A 27,154-nucleotide genomic window follows, 5' to 3' on the forward strand; every position below is an offset into this window, starting at 1 on the left:
AGGTTCAGAGTGTTCATGAAATACTAACAGAAGGATTTGAGGAATTTGGCTGGTTGGTTGTGTAAGATCATGTCAAAAATGAAGAAGGAATCTTGGTGGGTTCCATAGTTGTGTAACAGTAGCTTCAAGCTAAGTAGGAGGGTCCCACCTTCTACGATTATGTTGCATGGTTATCTACTTATGAGTTTTGGTTTATCAGCGTATTGGTGAGTTATTACAGGTAAGGGAAAAGAACATAAGTGGTAATTTGAGCAAAGGAATAGATAAAGGTATGCTATAGTTGGCCTTATTGACTCATGTTCAGGCTTTGGGAAGATTCAGGATTTATGCTTCGTACAGAGGTGATTTACAAAGAAAGTGATTCAGTCGGGTGCTTCATTGAGATGGGTGTTCATATGCCAGCGGAGCCTCGGAGTTGATTATATTCGGGACCAAGCCAAAGTGGGTGACTCTCAACAACGATCCTAGTGAATTCAAAGGTTAAAAATGGGGTGCCTAAGGATTCAATCCCGTAATATGGTTAAGAATCAAGCTTTTGTAGCAGATTATGATAAGAGGCTCAGAATGTTCTATGATGTTTTCGACTTGCAGTGTAGCATTGGGAGGAAAAATAGAAAAAGACTTCAGATTCGTAGAGGAATTATCAGAATAGGTGTATCAGTTGAAGATGCGAATGTGCGCGCAAGGAGGGTATGAAACGGTTCATGGGTTTGGAGACAATGTGGTCTCATGGAATGGGTTCACTCAAGGTGAGTGCGGATTTAGGTTGGTGATGTAAGGAATGGAGCTATTATTGTCTCTAAGGCAAGTTAAGGATGAATTATAAGAAGTTAGATTGCTTAGCCATGGTTGAATTGGCATAGTGGTATCGGTATGTGCGAGGCTCAACGGCCGCCGTAATTGATTTTATTTTGAAGTATTCAAGTATTATGGCATGTTATGTGTAAGCGGATCCCGGAAGGGTTATGGTTGTTCAGACCACTACTTGGGGATTTGAATGTTCTACGGTTATGAGAAGTTACTCGCATGTTGCTATGGTTCTCTTGGAATGAGTTAAGTAGAAGGTTTCTATATGATGAAGTGTTTACCCTATTAGTGGTTCAGGAGTTATGATGAAATTCTTGTACTCTTGCGCAATGGCGTGATTAAGTGCAGCAAGTAGCATGGGATACGAAGTTGAGGGTTCAAGATTGTGATTTGGTGTTGACAAGGATGTCATGAGCTCGGATGAGCAGGAAAAGGATTTTGATGTTTAAAGTAAGATGGTATTGTTTTCCGCGTCACCTAAGGTCGATGTTGCGTGTAAGGGGCCTTGTGTATTGAATTGTAGATTCTTGATTTGCTTTATAGCTTTAGTGCGGTCGGTGGTATGGATGTGCAGACTTGTTACCTGGTGCGGAAGGTCGTGGGAGTGTATCCCACGTGAAGATTGTATAAGTGTGATGTGTAGTCACTTGATTTATTGAAGAATTGAATCCAAGTAGGATGATTGTGGTAATATCGCTAATTTGAGAACTTATGCCTAGAGAGCGCTCGATCATTTGGCCGTGGACTGTGGAAGTTTGTTCTGATTATGATGGTTGTTCTTGTGTGTTATGGGAGAAAAGGGTTATTATGCACCCTTGAAAGGTTATTAGCCTAGTACGGTGCGGTCAGAATCGGCTTGTGGTCGTTGGGTGGATTTAAATATGAATATGGGCTCTATATCAGGCTAGATGTGCTAATTTCAGCATAGCACTCCTTATGGAGGAGTATTCGTACGTTGGATGTTATCTCGTCGTCGGCTATTTCATGTAATACTATAATGTGCAGTATGAGTTGTGAGACAACTTGATAATTTTCTTATGTGTTGAGGTTCCGTATAGCGATGGCGTTATGCAAGCAGGATGGCTCTTGAGATTTAGATCATATATCGCACCTCAATTGTGCTTGAGTTTTGTAGCGTATGACGCTATCTGTCTCCCCGGGGATGGTATTATGCACTTAGCGTGCTTGTGGCCGATATTCAATATTTGGTAATCGTGAGCACTCTAGCTCGGTATGTATCTCCTTATATAGATTTATGTGTGGATCAGGTAGCACGCCACCACGGGTATGTTGTTTGGATCGGGTTGCACGCTGCAGCAGTGTGATGTTGAGTACAGTCCCCTATATTATATTTTATGTATTTTGTTTCTCATTTTCTAAGGAGGGTTCATGACACCTTTTCGGTTGTCTAATTAGTTACGTGGGTTGAGTAGCCGTTTCCAGAGTTTGTTTTTCGCATGTATCACGTTCAAGTTTGTAGCCTATTGGCACATTGTGGCATCATGTGAGACTTCTTGGTCATGTCTGGGGGTGGCTGGTTGCTTGAGCAACTCGTACTGGGTGAGACGAGATTATTGGATCTAGGATCAGTGCGATCGGGTTATATGAAGTATATTAACGAGAAAATACCATTATTTGGTTCAGAATGAGGTGATGATTCTTGTCCGAAGTATAGACCCAATGAATTGTTGACTTGGCATTTGGTTATGAACTTCTAGACACCTCTTCCGTCGTGACGGTATTGTAAGAGTTAGAACAGGACGCATATATGTCATAGGGTGCATTGTGAGCATCAGATTCGGGGAATGTAGGCTATTATGATTAGAGAATGTTATTATGGTCTTGTGAATTATGTGGTCAAAGGTGTGGATTCAGCAAAGGCATGTAGTCATGTTCTAGTACATCGTGTGGTGATTGATACGATATTCGTATGTAATTCAGATGTTGGAATTGGGCTCGAAGGCCTGTTTGCCTAAATGAAAGAGAATATCTTCAGATTTGATCGAGCTAATGTGCTCAACTGAGTTGTGGTAGCACGGGTAGGTGCACGAGGTGTTAAACAGTGATTTCGGACAACTCCAGTGCAATTCTCAGCATGTTTGAGGACGAACGTATGTTTAAGTGGGAGAGATTGTAACGACCCGACCGGTCTTTTTGAGCTCTAGCGCGTCATTCGGCGGTTTGAGGCCATGAGCAGCTTCACTTCAGGTATTATGACTTGTACACGTGGTCAGAATTGAATTTCGGGAAGTTCGGAGTTGATTTGGAAAGAAAATTCTCATTTCGGAAGCTTTATGTTGAAAGAATTGACTAAGGCTAGATTTTTTGAGTAAACGACCTCGGAATCAAGATTCGAAGGTTCCAATAGATTCGTATGATTATTTTGGACTTGGGCGTATGTTCGGATCGGGTTTTGGATGGCCCGTGAGCGTTTCGGCGCCTATTGTGGAAGTTGACATTTTGGAAGAATTTCATAAATTTGGGTTGCAGTGCATTTCAATGTTATCGATGTCCGTTTGGGATTTCGAGTCTGGGAATAGCTCCGTATGGTGATTCTGGTATTGGGAGCGCGTCCGGAAGTGGATTCGGAGGTCCATAGGTCATTTTGGGGTGATTTGGCGTTAGAAATTTGATGGTTTTTGAGAAGTTTGACCGGAAGTCGACCTTTTGATATCAGGGTCGAATTCCAATTCCGGAAGTTGGAGTAGTTCTGTATTGTCGAATGTGAATTGTGTGCAAAATTTGAGGTCAATCGGACGTGATTTGATAGATTTCGACATCGAATGTAGAAGTTTGAATTCTAAAGATCATTAAGCTTGAATTGGGTGCGATTCATGATTTTGATGTTGTTTGATGGGATTTGAGGCCTCGAGCAGGTCTGTGTTATTTTATGGGACTGGTTTGTGTGATTGGACGGGGCCCCGGGGGCCTCTGTTGTGTTTTGGGGTGGTTTCGGATCATTTCAGGCTGTTTTGCAATAGCTGATGCTGGTGTCTGGTGTTGTTCTTCGCGTTCGCGTGGATCCTCTCACTCAAGAAGAAGGATTTGGCATTAGGGACTTAGTTCTTCGCGTTTGCGGGGAGAGCATCGCGTTTGCGAAGAAGGAAAACTCTGTTGCACAAGTCTGATTTCGGAGGCTCATATCTCGCAACCTATAAGGAATTTGGAGATAATCCAAAAATATAAGTTGTAGCCCTTTGTGTATAGTTTTCAGAAAAGTAAACCATTTTGCATTTAGATTTGTGTACAAAAAGTTATGGCTGATACACTACAGGCTGTACGGGAAGATGAACAAGAAATTTGTGTTGCATAGGGATGACTTTGGAGGCCTATATCTCGAAATCTATAAAGAATTAGGAGATGCCCAAAACATGAAAGTTCTAGATCAGGGTGTCTAATTTTCAGAAAGTTAAACCATTTATGATTTGGAGTTTTGTACAAACAGTTATTAACATTATACTAGAGGATATGTGAGAAGAGTTTGGAAATGGCTTTTGAGAATTTTGTTCATCGCGAACGCGATGGTGGGCTCGCGAACGCGAAAAAGGGTCGCCTGGGCAATGCATATGTTTGAAAAAATTGGTTTGGCTCATTTCATCTCATTTCCTCCATGGGAGACGACCTAGGAGCGATTTAGGAGCTCCATCTTCATCATCTATGTCAAGGTAAGTGATTCTCACCTATTGCAAGTTAATTACTTGGATTATATCCAGTTTTTAACATGGAAAATTCATAGAAAATTAGTAAAAACTTGGGGGTTTGGTAAAAAACCTAGAAATTGGTATTTTTGGATTTTGACCAAGAACTTTGGCATGGAATTTGAAACAAATTATATATTTGAGTTCATGGGGTTATGGGTAAAGTTTATATTCGAAAATTTTCGAAATCCTGGCACGTGGTCCCGGGGGTGAATTTTAGGAATCTTGCATTTAGAGTTGGGTAATCACCTTAAAATTTGGAATATGAACTTTTGAGCGTATATTGATTTGTTTATACACCATTTAAATAGTTGGATTGTTCGACACCGATTTGGGGGTTTAAGCTCATCCATGGATCGGAAAGTAGGCCTTGAGACGAGGTAAGTCTCCTTTCTAACCTTGTAAGAGGGAATTATCCCCATAGGTGAAATAATTAAATATGTGCTTCTATTTGTGGGGGCTACGCACGCACGAGGTGACGAAGGTCCGTGCGTAGCTACTATTATGCGTAAGTCCGGGTAGTCTAGGACACGAAAGCATGCTATACTTGAAATATTTGTAACCTTAGTGACAATTTAAATTGCTTAATTCATATTGAATTGGTAAATGAATTTCTGAAAGAAGTTTAACCTCATTTTCTTGACCTTTAAAGAGAAGTTGCCATTTCTTTGGGTAATTTTTTCCCCGATGAATTCTTGATTGACTGTTTGATGTGTTTATTTATATTTGACCGCGTCGCATGTATGATTCGCGAGCGGGGTAATAGATGCATCTATGATTCGCGCCATTTGAACCTCTGGCAGTGCACAGTTTAAATATTATGTTGGATCGGATCGTACGACCTCGGCATGATTTGCGCATGCTTGTATTACTTGCCTTGAAATTTATAAATAATGATATTGCCTCACTTGCCTGAGATAAATTGATAAACGATGAAATATGAAATAGGAAATCTCTTATTACCAAACGGATTGTTTACTTGCTTCATGATTCCCTTGAGTTTACTGTTGTTTTTAATAAATCCTTGACTGATTATATTATTGGACCACTAGTAAGTGTCGATGTCGACCTCTCGTTACTACTTCTTCGAGGTTAGACTTGATATTTACTAGGTACGCGTTATTTTCGTACTCATACTACACTTGCTGTGCATTTTTGTTGTACAGGCACATGTATATCTAGTTGCCTAGTTGGGCGCTGCGGCATGGTTGATACGGAGACTTAGGTGAGTTGCATCTCTCGATACGACCCGCACCTAGCAGAGTCCCCTTCAAAGTATTATATTTCCTTTTCTGTCCAAGTTAGTACTCCGGACAGATGCTATATTTTATGTATAATTTTTAGTTGATGCTCATGCACTTGTGACACCAGGTTCTGGGATGACTATGGGATTTTTCAATATTTAAATTTGTTAAAGACAGAGTTATTTACTCAGTGAAGTTCATTATAAATTGTTTAATGTAAGGAAAAGAAATTATTTCAAAAATACTAAAATGAGAATTTAATTAACTTCTTGGTGTTGGCTTGCCTGACAGTGGTGCCCGGCGTCATCACGACCTTTAATGGATTTTGGATCATGACAGCACCTGCGGCCCAAGCCTCGCAGGTGCGGTTACCCCATAAGGCAGTTGCTTCCTTCTTTCTTCAAATTCCAAGTTTGATCCGTTAACCATCCGGAATCCACGCGAGGCCCCCAGGACCCCGACCAATCATACCAGCTAGTCCCAAATCATAATGCGGACCTGCTCGAGGCCTCAAATCACATCAGAAGAAGCTAAAACTATGAATCACACTCCATTTCAAACTTGATAAACTTTAGAACATCGAACTTCTTCATTCGATGCCGAAACCCATCAAATCATATCCGATTGACCTCAAATTTTGCACACAAGTCATATTTGACATTACGGACCTACTCCAACTTCCGAAATAGAAATCTGACACCGATATCAAAAAGTCCACTTCCGGTCAAACTTCTCAAAAACCTCCAAATTTCTAACTTTAGCCAAATGACTCCAAAATGACCTACGGACCTCCAAATACAATTCCGGATGCGCTCCCAATACCTGAATTACCATATGGAGCTACTCCTAGGCTCGGAATCCCAAACGAACATCGATGGCATTGAAATGCACTTCAACCCAAATTTATGAAACTCTTTAAAAATGCTAACTTCCACAATAGGCGCCGAAACGCTCCTGGTTCATCCAACACCCGATCCGGACATACGGCCGAGTACAAAACCATCATACGGACTTGTTGGAACTTCAAATCCCGATTCTGAGATCTTGTACTCAAAAATCCAATCCTTGTCAATTCTTCCAACTTAAAGCTTCCGAGATGCAAATTCTCTTTCCGAATCAACTCCGAACTTCTCGGAATTCAATTTTGACCATGCGTACAAGTCATAATACCTGAAGTGAAGTTGCTCATGGTCTCAAACTTCTGAACGACACACCAGAGCTCATAACGACCGGTCGAGTCGTTACATTCTCTCCCACTTAAACATGCGTTCGTCCTCGAACGTGCTGAGACCTGCACTGGAGTGGTCCGAAATCATTGTTTAACACCTCGTGCACCGACCCGTGCTACTACAACCCAATTGAGCACATTAGCTCGATCAAATATGAAGATATCCTCTTTTATTTAGGCAAATGAGCCTTAGAGCCCAGTTTCAACATTCGAAATTCTCTGTCAGGCCTGCTTCCAATATATGAACACCGTATCAATCACCACACGATGCACCAATACAAGATTGCATACCTTTGCTGAATTCCACACTATGCACTGCATAACTCATATGACCATAATAACATCCTCGGATAACAACAGCCGAAAATCCACGAATCTGATGCTCCCAACGCACCCCATGACATATATAAATCCTGTTCTAACCCTTTGCAATACTGCCACGATGGAAGAGACGTGTAGAAATTCATAACCAACTACCGAGCCAACAAATCATTGAGGCTATACTCCTAACAAGAACCATTACCTCATTCTGAACCAAATAATATTTTTTGCTCTTTAATATACCTCATATAATCCGATCGCACTGATCCTAGATCCAATAGTCTTGTCTTACCCAGTATAAGCTGCTCAGGCAATAAGCCACCCCCGACATGAAAAAAAAAGTCTCATATGATGCCAAAACGTGCCGATAGGCCACAAACTTAAACGTGATACATAATGACAACAAACTTTGGAAAGGGATACTCAACCAACACTAACTAATTAGAAGACCGAAAGGTGTCATGAAACTTTCAGACAATGGGAAACAAAACACACAAAATAGAATATAAGTGATTGTACTCAACATAACACTGTTGCGGCGTGCAACCCGATCCACACATAGAACTCACACAAGGAAATACACACCGAGCTAAATTTATCATTACTACTAAATACCGAATATCGGTTGTAAGCACACTAAGTGCATAATACCATCCCTGGGAAGACAGATAGCAATAAGCTACAAAACTTAAGCACAACTGAGGTGCGATATATAATTTGAGTCACAAGTGCCATCCTGCTCACATAACATCATCGCTACGCAGAACCTCAACAAATAAGAAATTTATCAAGCCGGTTCATAACTCACACGGCCCAATATAGCATTGCATGAAATAGCCGACAACGAAATAGCATCCAATGTCCAAGTACTCCTTCATAAGGAGCGCTTTGCTGAAATGAACACGTCCGGCCTGATGTAGAGCCCACGTTCATATTTAAGTCCATCCATATACCTCAAGCCGATTGTGATCGCACCGTAATAGGCAAATAACCTTTCAAGGGTCCCTAAATATCCCTTTTCCAATAACTCACAATAACAACAATCATAACTAGAGTAAATCTCCATAGTCCACAACCCAATAAACCAAGTTCCCTTCAGGCCTAACTTCTCAAATTAGCGATATTATCACAATCTTCATACTTGGTTTAAATTTCCACTTTGTCAAGTGACTACATGTCACACTCATACAATCTCCTCGTGAGACACGCTCCCGCGACCTTCCGCACCAGACAACAAGTTTGCACATCCATACCACCGGCCACACTAATGTTTCAAAGCAAATCAAGAATCCACAACCAGGTTACAAAGCCTCTTTTGCAAAACACCGATATCAGGAGACTCTATAGACAATACCAGCTTACTCTAAACATTCAAATCCCTTTCTTGCCCATCCGAGCTCGTGACATCTTGTCAACACCGAACCGCAACCTCGGTTCCTCACTTTTAATTTTTTTCATATCGCTCACTACACCTAACATGCCGATATGCGACTGTATAAGAATTTCATCATAACCCTTGAACCACTAATATGGAAGCTTCATCACCTAGAAAGTCTTTTACTTAAATCATCCAAGAGAACCACAGAAATACGCGAGTAACTTCTCATAACTGTAGAACATTCAAATCCTCAAGCAGAGGTCTAAACCACCATAACCCTTCCGGGATCCTCCTACAAATACCAGGACATAATACTTGAATACCTCCAAATATAATCAATTACGGCGGCCATCAAACCTTGCACGTATCGCCCAAATCACACGCATTACTTAATCACGCTGAAGGGACTAATCACCGCCTCCATTAAGCCAATTCAACCATGGCTAATTAATCTAACTTCTTCTAGTTCATCCTTAGCTTGCCTTAGAGATAATAATAGTTCCATTCCCCACATCACCATTCTAAATTCGCATTGTCACGTCCCAAACCGAAGGGGCCGTGACAGGCACCCGGTGGCTTACTCAATCGAGTACCAATGTAACATGTCTTTCTTATCATACTATCATGGGTAAATGAGCCAGAAAACCTTTCATGTGATAACAAGAATAAAACATAAGGGAATACTCAACATATGACGACCCAACATGATATACAAACTTATACATGTGACATAGGGGCCTATAAGGTCGACATGACAATTTGTAAACTCAAAACATAGGCCGACAAGGCCATACAAGTATCCATACACCTGACATCTGTCTACAAGCCTCTAAGAGTATATAAAATCATAAAGGTTGGGACAGGGCCCCCCATACCAATCAATACATATCCAAAACATACTGACCAAATAGGTAACTCCAGAGCAAGTGGAGTGCACCAACACCTTCCGCTGAGCTGATAGCCTACTTGGAGGACTGTCAACCTACCAATCGGGACCTGCGGGCATGAAACGCTGCGTCCCCAGGCAAAAGGGACGTGAGTACGAATAAAGTATCGAGTATGTAAGGCAGGAAAACATAAACAAGAACAGTAATGTAAAGAGAGATAGAGGAGATACAACCTGTAACATCTGAGTGCCTCTAGGGGCTACTGACATGAAATGCATAATACATATATATACATAAAATTTTAAAAACATACGCCTCTATGGGCATCATCATCATCATATCGTATCTGACCTCAAAGAGGACTTGGTAAAAACGTACCCCACCATCATAAGACTCGGTAGAATCGTACCCGGCCACGTGGAGCTCGGTAGACCCAACTGATAAGTGGTTTCACAATAGGTGCTGTACCCGACCGACTATAGCGCGGCTCAGTAGAGTAAACTAGATACTATATATAATACATGCTGGACTCATGGAATCACGTTCTAAACCTTTCGGAGTGACGTAAGGTCGTTGCACCTTCGATTAACATTATGTACATCCATACCATCAATATGAACCGCATTAGGATTTAAGGATCATACATTCTTGCTTAGAATAACTTTATAAGGAAAGAACAATATGGGCAACCTTAGTTGCTAGGAGTAGATCCGTTATGAAATTGTGTATCGTTTATGTACATTTCATTTTTGAACATGCCAAAAGAAAGAAGGAAGTGCCTTAGCATACCTTTGAAATCTTCTATCCAATCTTCAAGCAAGCTCAATATGATCTTCTTACGTCTAGAATGAGTAAACCGACTTCATCGTCATCATATAAGCATTGTAACTCTCATATTTAGAAACCAATATTCTACAAGAAAACGGACAACACCTCCCCTATTTGTACTACATCCCATATGTTACCAAAAGTCACCAAACATCCCAAACAACAACAATATAATTCACAATAAGCTCTCTGATTTGTTCAACAACCATTTTGAGTGGCAAGCTCGATTTACGATTGACAAAATATGGTTTGAATCAAATTCCTTTTCCATGAATCCGCCCACAACATATATAACATCATACTTATGCTTACCATATCATTTTCAACCCAAAAGATCATAAGCATAATCTTCAAATATAGTCTACACACCTAGCACCTTAACATTTATCGTCAACATCTTATTTTTCATGTTATCTTCTTCAATCCACTGAATTAGCACATAGATAAGATTAACAACAGCAGCCACAACATAATAAACTATTTATAACAAATTCCAGCCACAACAAACCATATATATAGCCTCAATACAGCCCACAACAAAGATAACGATTCCTTATGCCATGTCAGTTACTATGTCTTAGATTTTCGCTCAAACAACTCAACCAACACATGATTGACCTTAAGCAAAACCAAGAACATGATTTAATTACCTTAGGCAGTAGATACAACTTGAAATCCCCAGATGGTGTAGCTCACAACAACCCTCAGTCACACCATAACACTTTAGGAGTTGTATTCTCTTGTTGAATCAACTTTTGTGTTCATGTTGGTGTGTAAAAACTTGTATTTCGCCTTGAAACTCTAATATACATGAAGGAGGCACTGATTCTTAGCTTACTCAAACACGAAATCTAAGGTTACTTACCTTTGAAGAACCCTCCAAAACAGCCACAAGATGAAGAACTACGATCTAGCAAGCACCACGGGATTTCTAGCGTTGGATTCATGTTTTAACATAGGTTTTCACCCTAGAATCATGGAGGAACCCTTGAAGAGCATTTAGGAGGGTTTAGGAACTGTTGTGGATGAGAAAAATGAGTTAAAACGACATATTAATGACTTAAATACAAGCTGAAGTTTAAACTGACTTTGTGGGTCCCATGGGAGCTGCTTGCGTAGTCTCGCAAAAACGCGAATATCTCTTTAGTCCGATATCGTATCGATGAACGGTTTAAAGATTTAGAAACTAGACTTGTAGATATTCAATTTGATATGTAGATCATCCCTTGATTCCAAGTATATTTCGAGAAAAGGGCAGCTACATTTGACCTAAGTTTCAGCACATTATGAATGCAACTTGTGATGACTTTTGCCAACTTTTGTTCCACAACTCATTTGACTTAAAAATATAACACACGACTATCATACGACTAAAATAACTCATAACTTAAACTCCTCATGATGTTAATCACCCTATTCTCACCCCAAAAGTATATGTTATAACATTCCAAACTTGTCGACTTTCAACGAAATTATTTTCTTCAATTCGTTTAACGTCTAAGCTTTCCAACCCTTTTGGTACTTGTTATTCATGATATTAAAGATTTGTAACATCCAAGATAACATGATGAACTTACATTATGTACTTTCAAAAAATAACTCATTTCCGAGCTTACATCAATTGGCTTACGACGTACTCTCACGTACGAAAACATGGTATGTAACACGCACTCATCTGGAGTGACCCCATTCTACGAGACCACATGGTCTCCACACCCATGATCCGTTTCATACCTTCCTTGCACACACATTCGCATTTTCAACTAATACACCCGTTCTGATAATTCTTCTACGATCCGGAAGCCTTTCTCTTTCATTCCTCCAGTGCTACACTACAAGCCGAAGATATCATAGAACCTCCGAGCCTCTTTTCATAATCCGCTGCAAAACCTCGATTCTTACCCATACTTATGGACTCGAAATCCTTAGTCACCATGCCTTAACCTTTGAATCCACTAGGACCGTTGTTGAGAGTCACCCACTCTTGCTTGGTCCTGAATAAAATCAACCCCAAGGCTCCGCTGGCACATGAACACCCATCTCCATAGAGCACCCGATTGAATCACTTCCTTATAAACCATCTCCGTATGGAACACATATCCTGAGTCTTCCCAAAGCCCAAACAAGAATCGATAAGGTCATTTATGGCACACATCTCTCAAACCATTCACTAAAATTACCACTTATATTCTTTTCCCTTAACTGAAATAACTTGCCATTATGCTAATGGCCTGAAACCTTACAAGAAGATAATCATGCAGCCCAATCGTAGGCGGTGGGACTCTCCCACTTAGCTTGAAGTCACCATTACACAACTCTAGAACCCAATAAAGATTCTTTCTTCATTGTTGACATGATCTAGCACAACCAACCCGCAAAATTCCTCAAAATATTTTGGTAAAAACCTTTATGAATACTCTGAATCATTAACCACATTCGCATGACCGATATTTTTACCGTATATCTAGTAGAATTATTCGCAGAAGCTTCGCCAACTATGTGAACGCTGATCTACTCGCAGGAGATAACCCACCTGTGGAAATTACATGCCGGCATCTCCCAACGACGCTGCACTAGGTACCAACACTATGAAATCTATAACCCATCCCGAGCTCGTGCTCATTCGCCAACTGCACTAGTCTGTTTTCTTCTTATGGACATCACTAAATACATGACAATATCTTCCAATTCAAAGTCATGTTGTATCCTTCTTCACATCAAGCAACTCCTTTCCGTTGTATCAAATCTCCCGCCATATAGTGGTCGATATTTCAAGTGAAGTCCGAAAACCAGTCATTGTCCACCCTGAATCCCGATTCACTCTAGACTTTTCTTCGGGTGTGTAGTTATCCTGCCACTGATCCCATATGCTACTCTGCCACTCTCCCACTTTGGCCAAACTCACTCTTTTAAGCAACTACTCGACTTCTGCTTCTCACACTTGGCCTTCTAGAAGTTTAATCACCACAAGACACTTCCCACATGTCCTTCCTCATCCTTCGCTGCCAAGTTGTTGCCTTAAATAAAAATCTATCTTTGTAGCACCTGAACCAATAGATCGCCACTAACTTTAAGCCCTTCCGAAGGTCATCTTCCCCGAGTCGTTGACATTAGAAATACTGATTCAATCCTGAACCACTGCACACCGCGATCTCTAACAATCGTTTCTTCAATATTATCTCACAATATCCTGCTCTAAAGGCGAATGGTAGAAGATCATAACACCGGCGAACTTAACACATATAATCGAGTACGACGACACCACATCGCAAATAAAAATTCCACCACACTTGAACTCACCAAGTCTCGTTACTCTATCAACCCAAACCTGATCATTTATAGTTTGATTGCCTTTCCTCCGCCGGAAATAAAATACCAAATATTTGAATCCTGCACAGAGTAGACCTCCTTTTAAGTCATCCGCTAACCCGACATATGAGCAAGCATCCTACCATCATATCAACATTGTGCGATAACCAATCATGAGCATCATAACAACCTGTGCATAGCCTTATGCTCTCAAAAGTGCAACTACCGAGCTGAAATGACATAATATCCTTCCGCAAGGTGACGACAATAGCCCAACCAACTATGTCGGGAGAAACATCCCGCACCACATCTGTAGCACCATTAAAATTCCTCAACTCCAATTTATAATAGGTTGGTGTCACATAAGATTGAGTAGGAAGGAAACAAGGGCATAAGCCTCAAAGGAAATCAAATCGCACGATGAGGAATCAAGAAGGGAAGTGCTCCTAACAGCCTCGTAGCCTCTCGAAGATAAGTACAGACGTCTCCGTACCGATCCACGAGACTCTACTAGACATGCTCATGACTCATGAGACTGAAGGGAACCTAGTGCTCTAATACCATGTTGTCACGACCCAAAATTCACTAAGGGTCGTGATGACGCCGGGCACCACTGTCAGGAAAGCTAACACTAAGAAGTTAATTAAATTCCCATTTTAGTATTTATTGAAATCATTTCTTTTATACATTAAATAATAAACAATGAAATTCACTAAAATAAAAATGATGTCTTTACAAAATTTATTTATTGAATAATCCCGAAACTATCCCAGAACCCGGTGTCACAAGTGCATGAGCAATCACTAGAAAATCAACTGAAGTACAATAATTGTCCGGAATACAAATTTGGATAGAAGGTAAATACTATACACTGAAAGAGACTATGCTGGCTTCGAGTCGCCTCGAGAGATGCAGCTCACCTAAGTCTCTGTATCATCCATGCTGCTACGCCTATTAGGTCGCTAGAGGTACATGTGCATGTGCAACAAAAATACACAGCAAGTGCAGCATGAGTACAAAAACAATGTGTACTCACTAAGTATCCCGTCTAATCTCGAAGAAGTAGAGACGAGAGGTCGACTTCGACACTTACTAGTGGTCCAATAATAATATACTAATGTAACGACCCGGCCGGTTGTTTCATGAGTTACCGCTCAGTTTCTCCAATTTCTGTTTCTTTATGTGTTGTTCGGCTGGATTTCATCACATCATGTTGGTTAGTTTGGGTTCGGAGTGGTTTTTGTAGAGGAATGAGACACTTAGTCTCTTATTTGGAAGCTTTAGTTGGAAAAGTCAAGTAGAAGTTGACTTGTGAGTAAATAATCATGGAACTTGGTTTTTATGGTTCGGATAGATTCTTTAGGTGATTTGGGACTTAGGAGCGTGATCAGAATGTAATTTGGAGGTCCGTGGTAGATTTGGGCTTGAATTGGCGAAATTGGAATTTTGGCGTTTTCCGGTTGGTAGTGGAAATTTTGATATCGGGTCGGAATGGAATTCTGGAAATTGGAGTAGGTCCGTTGTGTCATTTATGACGTGTGTACAAAATTTCAGGTCATTCGGATGAGGTTTGATAGACTTTTTGATCGTTTGTGAAATTCGGAAGTTTTGGAATCCTTAGGCTTGAATCCGAAGGTGATTTGGTGTTTCGGCGTTGTTTTGAGTGTTCCGAGGGTTGGTATAAGTTTGAACAGTAGTATATGACTTGTTCGTATTTTTGGTTGAGGTCCCGGGGGCCTCGAGATGAATTAGGAAGGTTGTCGGAAAGTTTGGAATTGGAGTTGAGCAGCTTCAGCTGCTGTTCCTGTCATAACCGCACCTGCAGAATGGGGACCGCAGGTGCGAGCCACGGAAGCGGAAACAAAAATCAATCTTGTCTTTTTTCATGTAAGCAGGAATCAATTAACAATTCAGTAATAAACTTTGTCAACATTGTCATATCAAATCTTATGTTTGGGAGGTTTCCAAGACAGGATCATATAATCTGTGTCACTCTGTGGACCCCTTCGTAAAAGGAGTCAGATATAATAGTAGGTCCCTACTCGAGGGAAAACTATAACTATATGCTAGTTATACCTTCCCATTAGCGAGGGTTATAACTGTAATCGTAATCTGTAAATACAAGGTGCACCAGGCCTAACGAACCCGTCGTTAGCTGCGGATCCTTCAAAGTCTCCTCCCATTTTCTTGTAACCACTAAATATTCATAAGAAAGCATTTTCACAATAATAAAGGGCATATCAATTCTTATCAAATCATGTAAATCCATTTCGGTAATGGTAACCATATCTCAAGTAACAATAAAGCATGTCTAGTAACAGTAAGACATTTTAAATAACGGTAAACATCTCCAGTAAACTGTTCAGTACCATATCAAGTAAAGTACTTGTCCCACATGCAATTTCAAACATTCAGTAACACATTTTATTTTCAAAATAACGTATAAACCATGCAGGTTATGTAAACACAAATTGTGGTAAGATTACTACTCACAATATTCTTGTTTGAACTATCAAACGTATAGCCTCGAGCAATCCGTACAACTTCCTTCGATCAATCTCTCATCACATAATATCAACCTCGTGTTGATTTCCTCGTTTATGCGGATTTGGAACTAATCAGAGTACACCACTCTCAGTTTCATGTTTAAATCACTAATTTTTTGGGTAATGGTATATTAAAACATCAGCACAAAGGAAGTGCTGGAATCCATATTTAGAGATTACAAAATGCAAAAATATCACCTGCACATCTTACAGGGATCCTATGACATCTATTGATTGAATTATATGTACTCGTGCTATGAGCAACTTAGTTAGTCCATAGTTTATCAACTTCGGTCTATTCATACAATTTATTCATCTCACGTTTTACCCAAAAGCACTGAAATCAGTGCTTAATCCCAAACAAAAGAGTACCTTACTACCCATCATACTTATTTTTAATATTAATTTTTAGTACCCAATGGAATTAAATAAACCAGAGAACAAGCACAACAAAGCTATATAAATGATTTACCTTGAGCCGAAAGAACTCTTCCACGATTTGCAGGATTTTAAAGCTTTCGAACTTCTCGTATTTCTACCTTTTTTCGTTGAGTAAAACACTGTTATTTTTTCAATTGAATGAGAAGAAAAGAAAATTTTTGAAAATGATCTTTGCTGATGGGTGAATATGTTCAATGAACCAAGTGGAAAACTTCTGTTTCAATATGTTTAAGAAAATATGTGGGTTCTTATATGAACAAACAGGGGCCTCAAGTAAATCATCTAGCCTTTGCGGATGATACGATAATATTTACCAGTGGAAGCAGGAAGACACTAAGATTAACCATGAGGGCATTGACCAAATACGAGAAAGCATCAGGGCAGAAGATTAATAAGACAAAGAGTTGTGTCATGCTATCACCAGATGCCTCAGCAAAAACTAGGAATAGAGTGGCTAAACACAGAATTTCAGCTTAAAAATTTTCCTGTCAAATATCTAGGATGCCCACTAATAGCTGGAAGACAAAAAATATGCCATTATGCAGAGCTGATAACCAAAATTAGAGTTAGGGAATGGCAAACAAGATTACTCTCGCCAGGGGGAAAGGCAATACTAATCAGGCATGTCCTACAAGCCATTCCTATTCATCTACTATCAGCTATGCACCCACCAAAAGGAGTTTTTCAGCAGATAGAAAAGATCCTAGCCAGTTGTTTTTGGAGAGGATCAGATGGTAATGATAGACATCACTGGGCATCTTGGAAGGTCCTATGTTACCCTTACCAAGAGGATGGTGCACAATTCAGAAGGTTGCAGGATGTGTACAAGGCCTTTACAGTTAAATCCTGGTGGAACTTACGAACGGGCTGCTCACTATGGAGGGATTTTATGCTAGCCAAATATTGCAGGAGAGGGCATCCTACAACAGTACGCTGGCACTCTAGACAATCCCACCATTGGAAGGCACTATGTGAAATTAAAAATATAGCAGAAAAAAGTTGATCTGGATACCGGGTGAGGGCAATGTGTCATTCTGGTATGACAACTGGACGGGGCAAGGAGCTCTAGTGAGTCAACTAGAGGAAGAGGCGAAGCCTAAGGATATTCCATTGTCCAGGGTACTCAGACATGGTGAGTGGAAATTAGATGCACTAGATGTGGACGTACCAGACATTGTTAGAAGTATATTGCAACAACAATCTATAGATTTAACTCCAGGAGCAGTGGATAGAGCAATATGGTCTGCAAACGACTCAGGAAAATTCACAGTAGCTTCAGCCTGGGAATTATTACGGCAAAAACAAAGTCAGTCACCTATGGCTTCTAAAATTTGGCATAAGCAAGTCCCTTTTAAGATGGCTTTTACCACTTGGAGGGCAATACATAATGGGCTGCCCACAGATGACAGGATAGCCATGTTCGCCATTAATTTAGTCTCAATGTGTTCCTGCTGCTACCCGCCTTCCTCTGAGCTAGAAACTGTGGAGCACATTTTTTACTATAGTAATTTTGCCCAAGCTATTTGGAAAAAGTTCGCAGGCTTGTTTGGTATTCAAGTTGAAGGACTGCATTTCAAACAACTACTGATAAACTGATGGGGACATAAAACTGCGAATGTAGTTGCTTCTCTCATTGTTAAAATTCTTCCGGCTGTGATCATCTGGGAACTCTGGAGATCGAGGAATGCCTCAAAATATGGGGAAGAATCGCCATCAAGATGCAGGTCAGAGTATAACATCATTCAGGTTCTCTGTGAGTTAGTAAAGCAAAAGTTTGGGAGGCTACAATTACAATACTCTTGGGAACAATTGCGATACATTGTTGATAAACCAGTAATACACAAATCATGCATTATTGTTAAATGGAAAAAACCACCAGAAGGGAACTACAAATTGAATACAGATGGTAGTTGTGGGGCAGGAGGAGTTATACGAGATAGTAGAGGGCAACTTGTATTGGCCTTCTCAATTTATCTAGGGCACGGTACAAACAACTGGGCGGAGAGCCAAGCTATGCTATTTGGATTGCAACTATGTGAAGCAAATGACCTTGACAATATCCAGGTAGAGACAGATTCGCAGATACTAACATCATGTATGAATAGAAAGACCACGACGCCATGGAGGATGATCCAAGCAGTGGACACCATCAAACAGGTAATCGATGAGAAAGGGTTTGTCGTGCAACATTGTTTTCGTGAAGAAAACAAAGTAGCAGATAAATTGGCAGCACTTGGTCATACGCACAAAAGGCGCCTGGTATACACCAACTATGAAAGGCTCCCAAGAGTAGTTAGAGGACTTATCCAACTTGATAAATGGGAGATGGCATCCTTTAGAATTAGACCACTGAAAGCTAGGGAAATTCATTTTGACCCCCCATAATGTATAGATATAACAGTCATTCTTTAGTACAGTTAGGATGCATAGAGGATAGAGGTTGGAATGCCGAATATGAATCTCCTTTTGAAGAAGTATGTTTGGAAAATGGCATTATTCACCAAACAACTGCCCCTTACTCTCCACAATCTAATGGAATTGCGGAGAGAAAGAATCGAACGCTGAAAGAGATGATGAATGCGTTGTTGATAAGTTCAGGTTTACTACAGAACTTGTGGGGGGAAGCTATACTTACAGCTAACCGAATAATCAACCGTGTACCTCATAGTAAAACACAGTCCATTCCCTATGAAAAATGGAAAGGAAGGAAGCCCAGCTTGAAATACTTCAAAGTGTGGGGGTGTTTAGCTAAGGTACAAGTTCCTAAACCTAAAAGGGTTAAGATAGGTCCAAAAACGGTTGATCGTGTATTTATTATATATGTAACCAATAGCAAGGCATATCGTTTTCTGGTTCATAAGTCAGAAAATCCTGAGATTCACATTAATACGATAATAGAATCAGATAACGTTGAATTCTTTGAAACTATTTATCCGTATAAAAAGGAAAGTGAAGTGACCTACCAAAAGTCAAAATGACCTCGGGAGGAAATAACAGATGGTATGCCTAATGAGGAAAATCCGAGAAGAAGTAAACGTCAACGGACATCTACTTCATTCGGTCTAGATTTTCTGACTTTCCTGCTAGAAAATGAGCCTCGTACCTTCAAGGAAGCAATGTCTTCCTCAGAAGCACAATATTGGAAAGAAGCTGTCAATAGTGAAATAGAATCCATATTGAGCAACCATACCTGGGAATTGGTTGATCTTCCTCCAGGTAACAAAACATTGGGTTCTAAATGGATTTTCAAGAAGAAAATGAAAGACGATGGTACTATTGACAAATACAAGGCAAGACTTGTTGTCAAAGGATTTAGACAGCGAGAAGGTCTTGACTATTTTGACACATACTCGCCGGTAACAAGAATTACATCCATTCGGATGCTAATAGCGTTAGCCGCCTTGTATGGTCTTCAAATCCATCAAATGGATGTAAAAACAGCCTTCTTAAATGGTGATCTAGAGGAAGAAATTTACATGAACCAACCCGAAGGGTTTGTGGTTCCGGGAAAAGAAAAGAAGGTGTATCGACTTGTTAAGTCCCTTTATGGACTAAAACAAGCACCCAAGCAATGGCATGCGAAATTTGACCAAACAATGTTGTCAAATGGCTTTAAGATTAATGAATGTGATAAATGTGTTTACATTATGAACGTTCCAAATCATATAGTCATTGTTTGCTTATATGTTGATGATATGCTAATAATGAGCAAAGATATTGCTGACATTCAAGCTACTAAGCGTATGCTTGCTAGTAAGTTTGATATGAAAGACTTAGGAGTTGCCGATGTAATTCTAGGAATTAAACTCCAGAGGACTCCTCAGGGTCTAGCTTTGTCTCAATCACATTACGTGAAAATGGTACTTGAAAAATTCAAACACTTGGAATTTAGAAGTGCAAGAACTCCAATTGACTTAAATCATCATCTTATAAAGAATAAAGGTGAAAGTACGTCTCAATTGGAGTATGCTCGTGTGTTGGGAAGCTTAATGTACATCATGAACTGTACACGACCTGATATAGCTTGTGCAATAAGTAAACTTAGTCGATTCACAAGTAATCCAAACAAACATCACTGGATGGCAATGAAACGAGTTCTGGGATATTTGGAATATACCCAAGACTACGCTTTGCACTACAATAAATATCCTGCGGTTATCGAAGGATATAGTGATGCAAATTGGATAACCGGCTCAACAGAAACAAAGTCCACAAGTGGATATGTTTTTACTGTTGGTGGAGGAGCAGTATCTTGGAAGTCTTCCAAACAAACGTGCATCGCTCGCTCTACAATGGAATCAGAGTTTATAGCTTTGGATAAAGCCGGTGAAGAAGCTGAATGGCTTCGAAATTTCTTAGAAGACATTCGTTCTGGCCAAAACCTTTGGCTCCTATTTGCATACATTGCGATAGTGAGGCTGCAATAGGACGGGCAAGGAGCGTTATGTATAACGGAAAGTCTCGTCATATATGACGAAGACATAACACCGTTAGACAACTACTTTCTAGTGGAATTATCACTATTGATAATGTAAGATCAAAGGATAATGTGGCGGATCCGCTTACAAAAGACTTAACTAGAGAAGGAGTTGAGAAATCATCTAAGGGAATGGGACTATGGCCGAGGACAAGTCAACATGGCGGTAACTCTACCTAGAATTTTGGATGTTCCGAGATCTAGGTTCAAGGAGCTCAAACAAAGTTGTGATTGACCGGTTCAACATTGTCAAAGTAAAATCTTTGGTCCCTTCTCGTGATGAAGACAATGTTCAGTAACAAGGATAGAACTTTACACGTTCTTTAATGATTACCTAAGTTTGATGTGGTATTTATCAAATAGTGTCAATCAAAAGGATTACACGTTTAGGAATCACCTATGTAAGTGTGAAGTGGAAGCCGCTTCAATGAGAATTCTGTAAGGCCAATTCTCTACGCACTTATGAAACCGGGCGGTGTTCATGGCTGAAACGAACACAACAATGAGAACCAAAAGACGGGTAAGGGTTGGTTGTGTGATATATGGTTGTCTAGGTATACACTAAAGTTCGACGGTTCAAAGATATCAAATCTACCGATTGACCGAGTATATCCGACATATGTTCACTACGGAAAGTTCAAAGGGAAACCTACTTATCCAGATGCAATTAATCCTTACTTGCAAATCACACAGCTTTCATCTATGATCATTCTTGTTACAGCCATTCTCATTCATGTGGGGGATTGTTGGACTTTAAAGCATTGGGCTTCAAAGACTTTAAGCATTGGGCTTTAAAGTCTAAGAGTGTAAATTGGAAATGGTGGGAAATAAAATGGAGGGAAATGAAAATTTGAATGAAGTGAGCTTTTGTCTTGAACTTTGTCCCTCATTGGTGAGGGACAACTACATTTGTGTGTATATATATAGAATCACTTCTTAAAGCTCTTAAAAGGAGTTGAAGAGAATGAACCCTCGCGCCATCGTCGTCGCTCGCTCGGCTCGGCTTCGGCTTTGGATTTGGATTTGGATTTGGATTTGTCAAATGATCGATCGATAAGATTATCTTTGGACAAAATTTATTTAATTAATTATTTAATAATTAATTAAATGTCAGTTAGTTAGCCGTTGTCCGGGTGTAATAGGACCGCGCCAGAACACTGCTGCAGATTCAGAAGGCCACTCTGGCCGCGGTCCTGGCGTAACCGCGGTAGGACCGCGGCAGGACGCGTAAACTTCTGAACAGACAGCTTTTCCAGAACAAACATCACACCTCTTCCAATAATTGCCTATAAATTCTGAGGCATGGCATCGTTTTTAATACACTGTAAAATTAAAAAAACTTTTTTCTTTCTGAAAATACTGCATTCTTATTCGCAGTCTCTCTCTCTCAAATTCGTAAGTGTGATTTTGCTCCGTTCTTTGAGTTCGTTGGTATCCTGTAGTTTGTATTGCCACTATTGCAGGAAGGTCTATTCCGTTTCCTCCTGGGAGGATTTAATCCATTACCTTGGCAACATGTGAGGGGGTTAAAATTCTTTAAGGACGCACAAGCAAATTGTGGACTCGGAATATTTCTTATTCTTTACTGTTTTCCAGTTTCTTTTATTCTTCTAACAGTTTTCTGATTTTGTGTTTTAACACAGTAGCGGATACAAGCTTAAGGAATTTTAATACTAACGTTTCTGTATTGAAATATATATTAAACTGTTATTTATATTTTGTATACTGGTTTAGAGACTAAAGCCTTCGTGCTTTCTACTCCAATAATTGTTCTATCCGGTTTAAAGTATATCAAAACTTTACCGGAATAATAAACGTACGGGTTTGAAGTATATAAAAACTTCACCATTGTTACGTGTTGTATGTTTGGTTTGGTATTCAGTTTGAATATATCAAAACTTTACTGATTTAACAAAGTTCTGTTTTGTTTCCAACTTTACAGAAAAAATGACGAATGAAAATCAAACTAATGGAAATGTTGCGGGAACGGGTGCTACTATTATGAATGTTGCTGCCTCGTCAAGCCGTTCAACTCCTGCTCATGCTATGGCACCAGCAGAAAAACCCGAAAAGTTTTTCGGTATCGGCTTCAAATGCTGGCAAATGAATATGCTCTTCTATCTTACCACGTTGAGTTTGCAACGATTCATCAAGGAGGATCCTCCGATCCTGGCTGAAGACACTCCGGATAATGAATGATTTGTTGTAACTGAAGCATGGAAGCATTCTGATTTCTTGTGCAAAAACTATATTTTGAGTTGTTTGCAAGATAGCTTGTACAATGTCTATAGTGTCATGGAAATTTCAAAAGCGTTGTGGAATGCGCTTGAGAAAAAGTACAAGACTGAGGATGCCGGACTTTAGAAGTTCGTGGCTGCAAGGTTTTTTGATTTCAAGATGATTGACACGATGTCGGTCATAACTCAAGTCCAAGAATTACAAGTCATTGTGCATGACCTCCTTGCTGAAGGTATGACCCGAATCAATAATTTTATTAATAAGATTTATCTTGTTATTAATTATGAATTTATTATTGAAGGTATGGTCATAAATGAGGCCTTTCATGTCGCTGCTTTCATTGAGAAGTTACATCCGTTATGGAAGGACTTTAAGAACTATCTTAAACACAAGCGGAAGGAAATGACACTAGAAGACTTGATTGTTCGTTTGAGGATAGAAGAAGACAACAAAAATTCTAAAAAGAAGTGACGTGGAAGCTCGACAATAATAAGGGCTAACATTATTGAGGAGGCGCCACAAAATAAGAAGAGAAAGAAAGCTTCTGGACCAAAGAATTATCCAAGCAAGAAAAAGTTCAAGGGTAATTGCCACAACTATGGAAAATCTGCGCATAAGGCCGTGGATTGTCGTGCACCAAAGAATGATAAGAAGAAGAAGAAGAATCAAGCTAACATGGTTGAAAATGCTGAAGAAATGGAGGACTTGTGTGCCATGTTGTCTGAATGCAACTTGGTAGGAAATCCTAAAGAATGGTGGATAGATTTTGAAGCCACCTGCCATGTTTGTGCTAACAAGGAGTTATTTTCTTCTTATGCCCCCGCAGGACCCGACGAGACAATTTTCATGGAAAATTCGTCTACAGCAAAAATTGAAGGAGTTGGCAAAATTGCGTTGAAAGATGACGTCGGAAAAAATAGTGACTCTAAACCAAGTTCTCCATGTTCTAGAAATTCGCAAGAATCTTGTGTCTACCTCACTTCTTGTCAAAAATGGATTCAAATGTATTTTTGTTTCTAATAGTGTTGTACTAAGTAAGAATAATATGTATATAAGAAAAGGTTACCTGAATGAGTGCCTTTTTAAGCTAAATGTAATAGCAGTTCCTATCAATAAAGTTAATGCTTCTTCTTACTTACTTGAGTCAAACACTTTATGGCATTCACGCTTAGGTCACGTCAACTTCAAAACATTGCGAAAAATGATAAATTTAGAAGTATTGCCAAAATTTAATTGCATTAATTCCAAATGTCAAATATGCGTGGAATCAAAGTATGCTAAGCATCCTTATAAGTCCGTTGAAAGGAATTCAAGTCCTTTAGACTTAATTCACACAGATATTTGCGACATGAAGTCAACACCATCTCGCGGTGGGAAAAGTATTTTATTACTTTTATTGACGATAGCACGAGATATTGCTATGTTTATTTACTTAATAGTAAAGATGAGGCAATTGATGCTTTCAAGCAATACAAGAGTGAAGTTGAAACACAACTAAACAAAAAGATCAAAATGATAAGAAGTGATAGGGGTGGCAAATATGAATCTCCTTTTGAAGAAGTATGTTTGGAAAATGGCATTATTCATCAAACAACTGCCCCTTACTCTCTACAAACTAATGGAATTGCGGAGAGAAAGAATCGAACGTTGAAAGAGATGATGAATACGTTGTTTATAAGTTCAGGTTTACCACAGAACTTGTGGGGGGAAGCTATACTCACAGCTACCGAATAATCAACCGTGTACCTCATAGTAAAACACAATCCATTCCCTATGAAAAATGGAAAGGAAGGAAGCCCAGCTTGAAATAATTCAAAGTGTGGGGGTGTTTAGCTAAGGTACAAGTTCCTAAACCTAAAAAGGTTAAGATAGGTCCAAAAACGGTTGATTGTGTATTTATTGGATACGTAACCAATAGCAAGGAATATCGTTTTCTGGTTCATAAGTCAGAAAATCCTGAGATTCACGTTAATACGATAATAGAATCAGATAACGTTGAATTCTTTGAAACTATTTATCCGTATAAAAAGGAAAGTGAAGTGACCTACCAAAAGTCAAAACGACCTCGGGAGGAAATAACAGATGGCATGCCTAATGAGGAAAATCCGAGAAGAAGTAAACGTCAACGGATATCTACTTCATTCGGTCCAAATTTTCTGACTTTCCTGCTAGAAAATGAGCCTCGTACCTTAAAGGAAGCAATGTCTTCCTCAGAAGCACAATATTGGAAAGAAGTTGTCAATAGTGAAATAGAATCCATATTGAGCAACCATACCTGGGAATTGGTTGATCTTCCTCCAGGTAACAAAACATTGGGTTCTAAATGGATTTTCAAGAAGAAAATGAAAGACGATGGTACTATTGACAAATACAAGGCAAGACTTGTTGCAAAGGATTTAGACAGCGAGAAGGTCTTGACTATTTTGACACATACTCGCCGGTAACAAGAATTACATCCATTCGGATGCTAATAGCGTTAGCCGCCTTGTATGGTCTTCAAATCCATCAAATGGATGTAAAAGCAGCCTTCTTAAATGGTGATCTAGAGGAAGAAATTTACATGACCCAACCCGAAGGGTTTGTGGTTCCGGGAAAAGAAAAGAAGGTGTATCGACTTGTTAAGTCCCTTTGTGGACTAAAACAAGCACCCAAGCAATGGCATGCGAAACTTGACCAAACAATGTTGTCAAATGGCTTTAAGATTAATGAATGTGATAAATGTGATTACATTAAGAACGTTCCAAATCATATAGTCATTGTTTGCTTATATGTTGATGATATGCAAATAATGAGCAAAGACATTGCCGACATTCAAGCTACTAAGTGTATGCTTGCTAGTAAGTTTGAAATGAAAGACTTAGGAGTTGCCGATATAATTCTAGGAATTAAAATCCAGAGGACTCCTCAGGGTCTAGCTTTGTCTCAATCACGTTACGTGAAAATGGTACTTGAAAAATTCAAACACTTGGAATTTAGAAGTGCAAGAACTCCAATTGACTTAAATCATCATCTTATAAAGAATAAAGGTGAAAGTACGTCTCAATTGGAGTATGCTCGTGTGTTGGGAAGCTTAATGTACATCATGAACTGTACACGACCTGATATAGCTTGTGCAATAAGTAAACTTAGTCGATTCACAAGTAATCCAAACAAACATCACTGGGTGGCAATGAAACGAGTTCTGGGATATTTGGAATATACCCAAGACTACGCTTTGCACTACAATAAATATCCTGCGGTTATCGAAGGATATAGTGATGCAAATTGGATAACCGGCTCAACAGAAACAAAGTCCACAAGTGGATATGTTTTTACTGTTGGTGGAGGAGCAGTATCTTGGAAGTCTTCCAAACAAACGTGCATCGCTCGCTCTACAATGGAATCAGAGTTTATAGCTTTGGATAAAGCCGGTGAAGAAGCTGAATGGCTTCGAAATTTCTTAGAAGACATTCCGTTCTGGCCAAAACCTTTGGCTCCTATTTGCATACATTGCGATAGTGAGGCTGCAATAGGACGGGCAGGGAGCGTTATGTATAACGGAAAGTCTCGTCATATACGACGAAGACATAACACCGTTAGACAACTACTTTCTAGTGGAATTATCACTATTGATTATGTAAGATCAAAGGATAATGTGGCGGATCCGCTTACAAAAGGCTTAACTAGAGAGGGAGTTGAGAAATCATCTAAGGGAATTGGACTATGGCCGAGGACAAGTCAACATGGCGGTAACTCTACCTAGAATTTTGGAT

At 39.7% G+C, this 27,154-nt stretch overlaps 1 protein-coding gene across 1 annotated transcript; it reads left to right on the forward strand.

Annotated features, from left to right (window-relative positions):
* On the forward strand, nt 17,112-19,072 carry LOC109227864. The gene is made up of 3 exons (XM_019393057.1): nt 17,112-17,615; nt 17,708-18,191; nt 18,309-19,072. Exons 1-3 carry the CDS (start codon nt 17,112-17,114, stop codon nt 19,070-19,072), a joined length of 1,752 nt encoding a protein of 583 aa, XP_019248602.1.

Source organism: Nicotiana attenuata, chromosome 6 (genome assembly GCF_001879085.1).
Source record: "Nicotiana attenuata strain UT chromosome 6, NIATTr2, whole genome shotgun sequence".
Lineage (NCBI taxonomy): Eukaryota > Viridiplantae > Streptophyta > Magnoliopsida > Solanales > Solanaceae > Nicotiana > Nicotiana attenuata.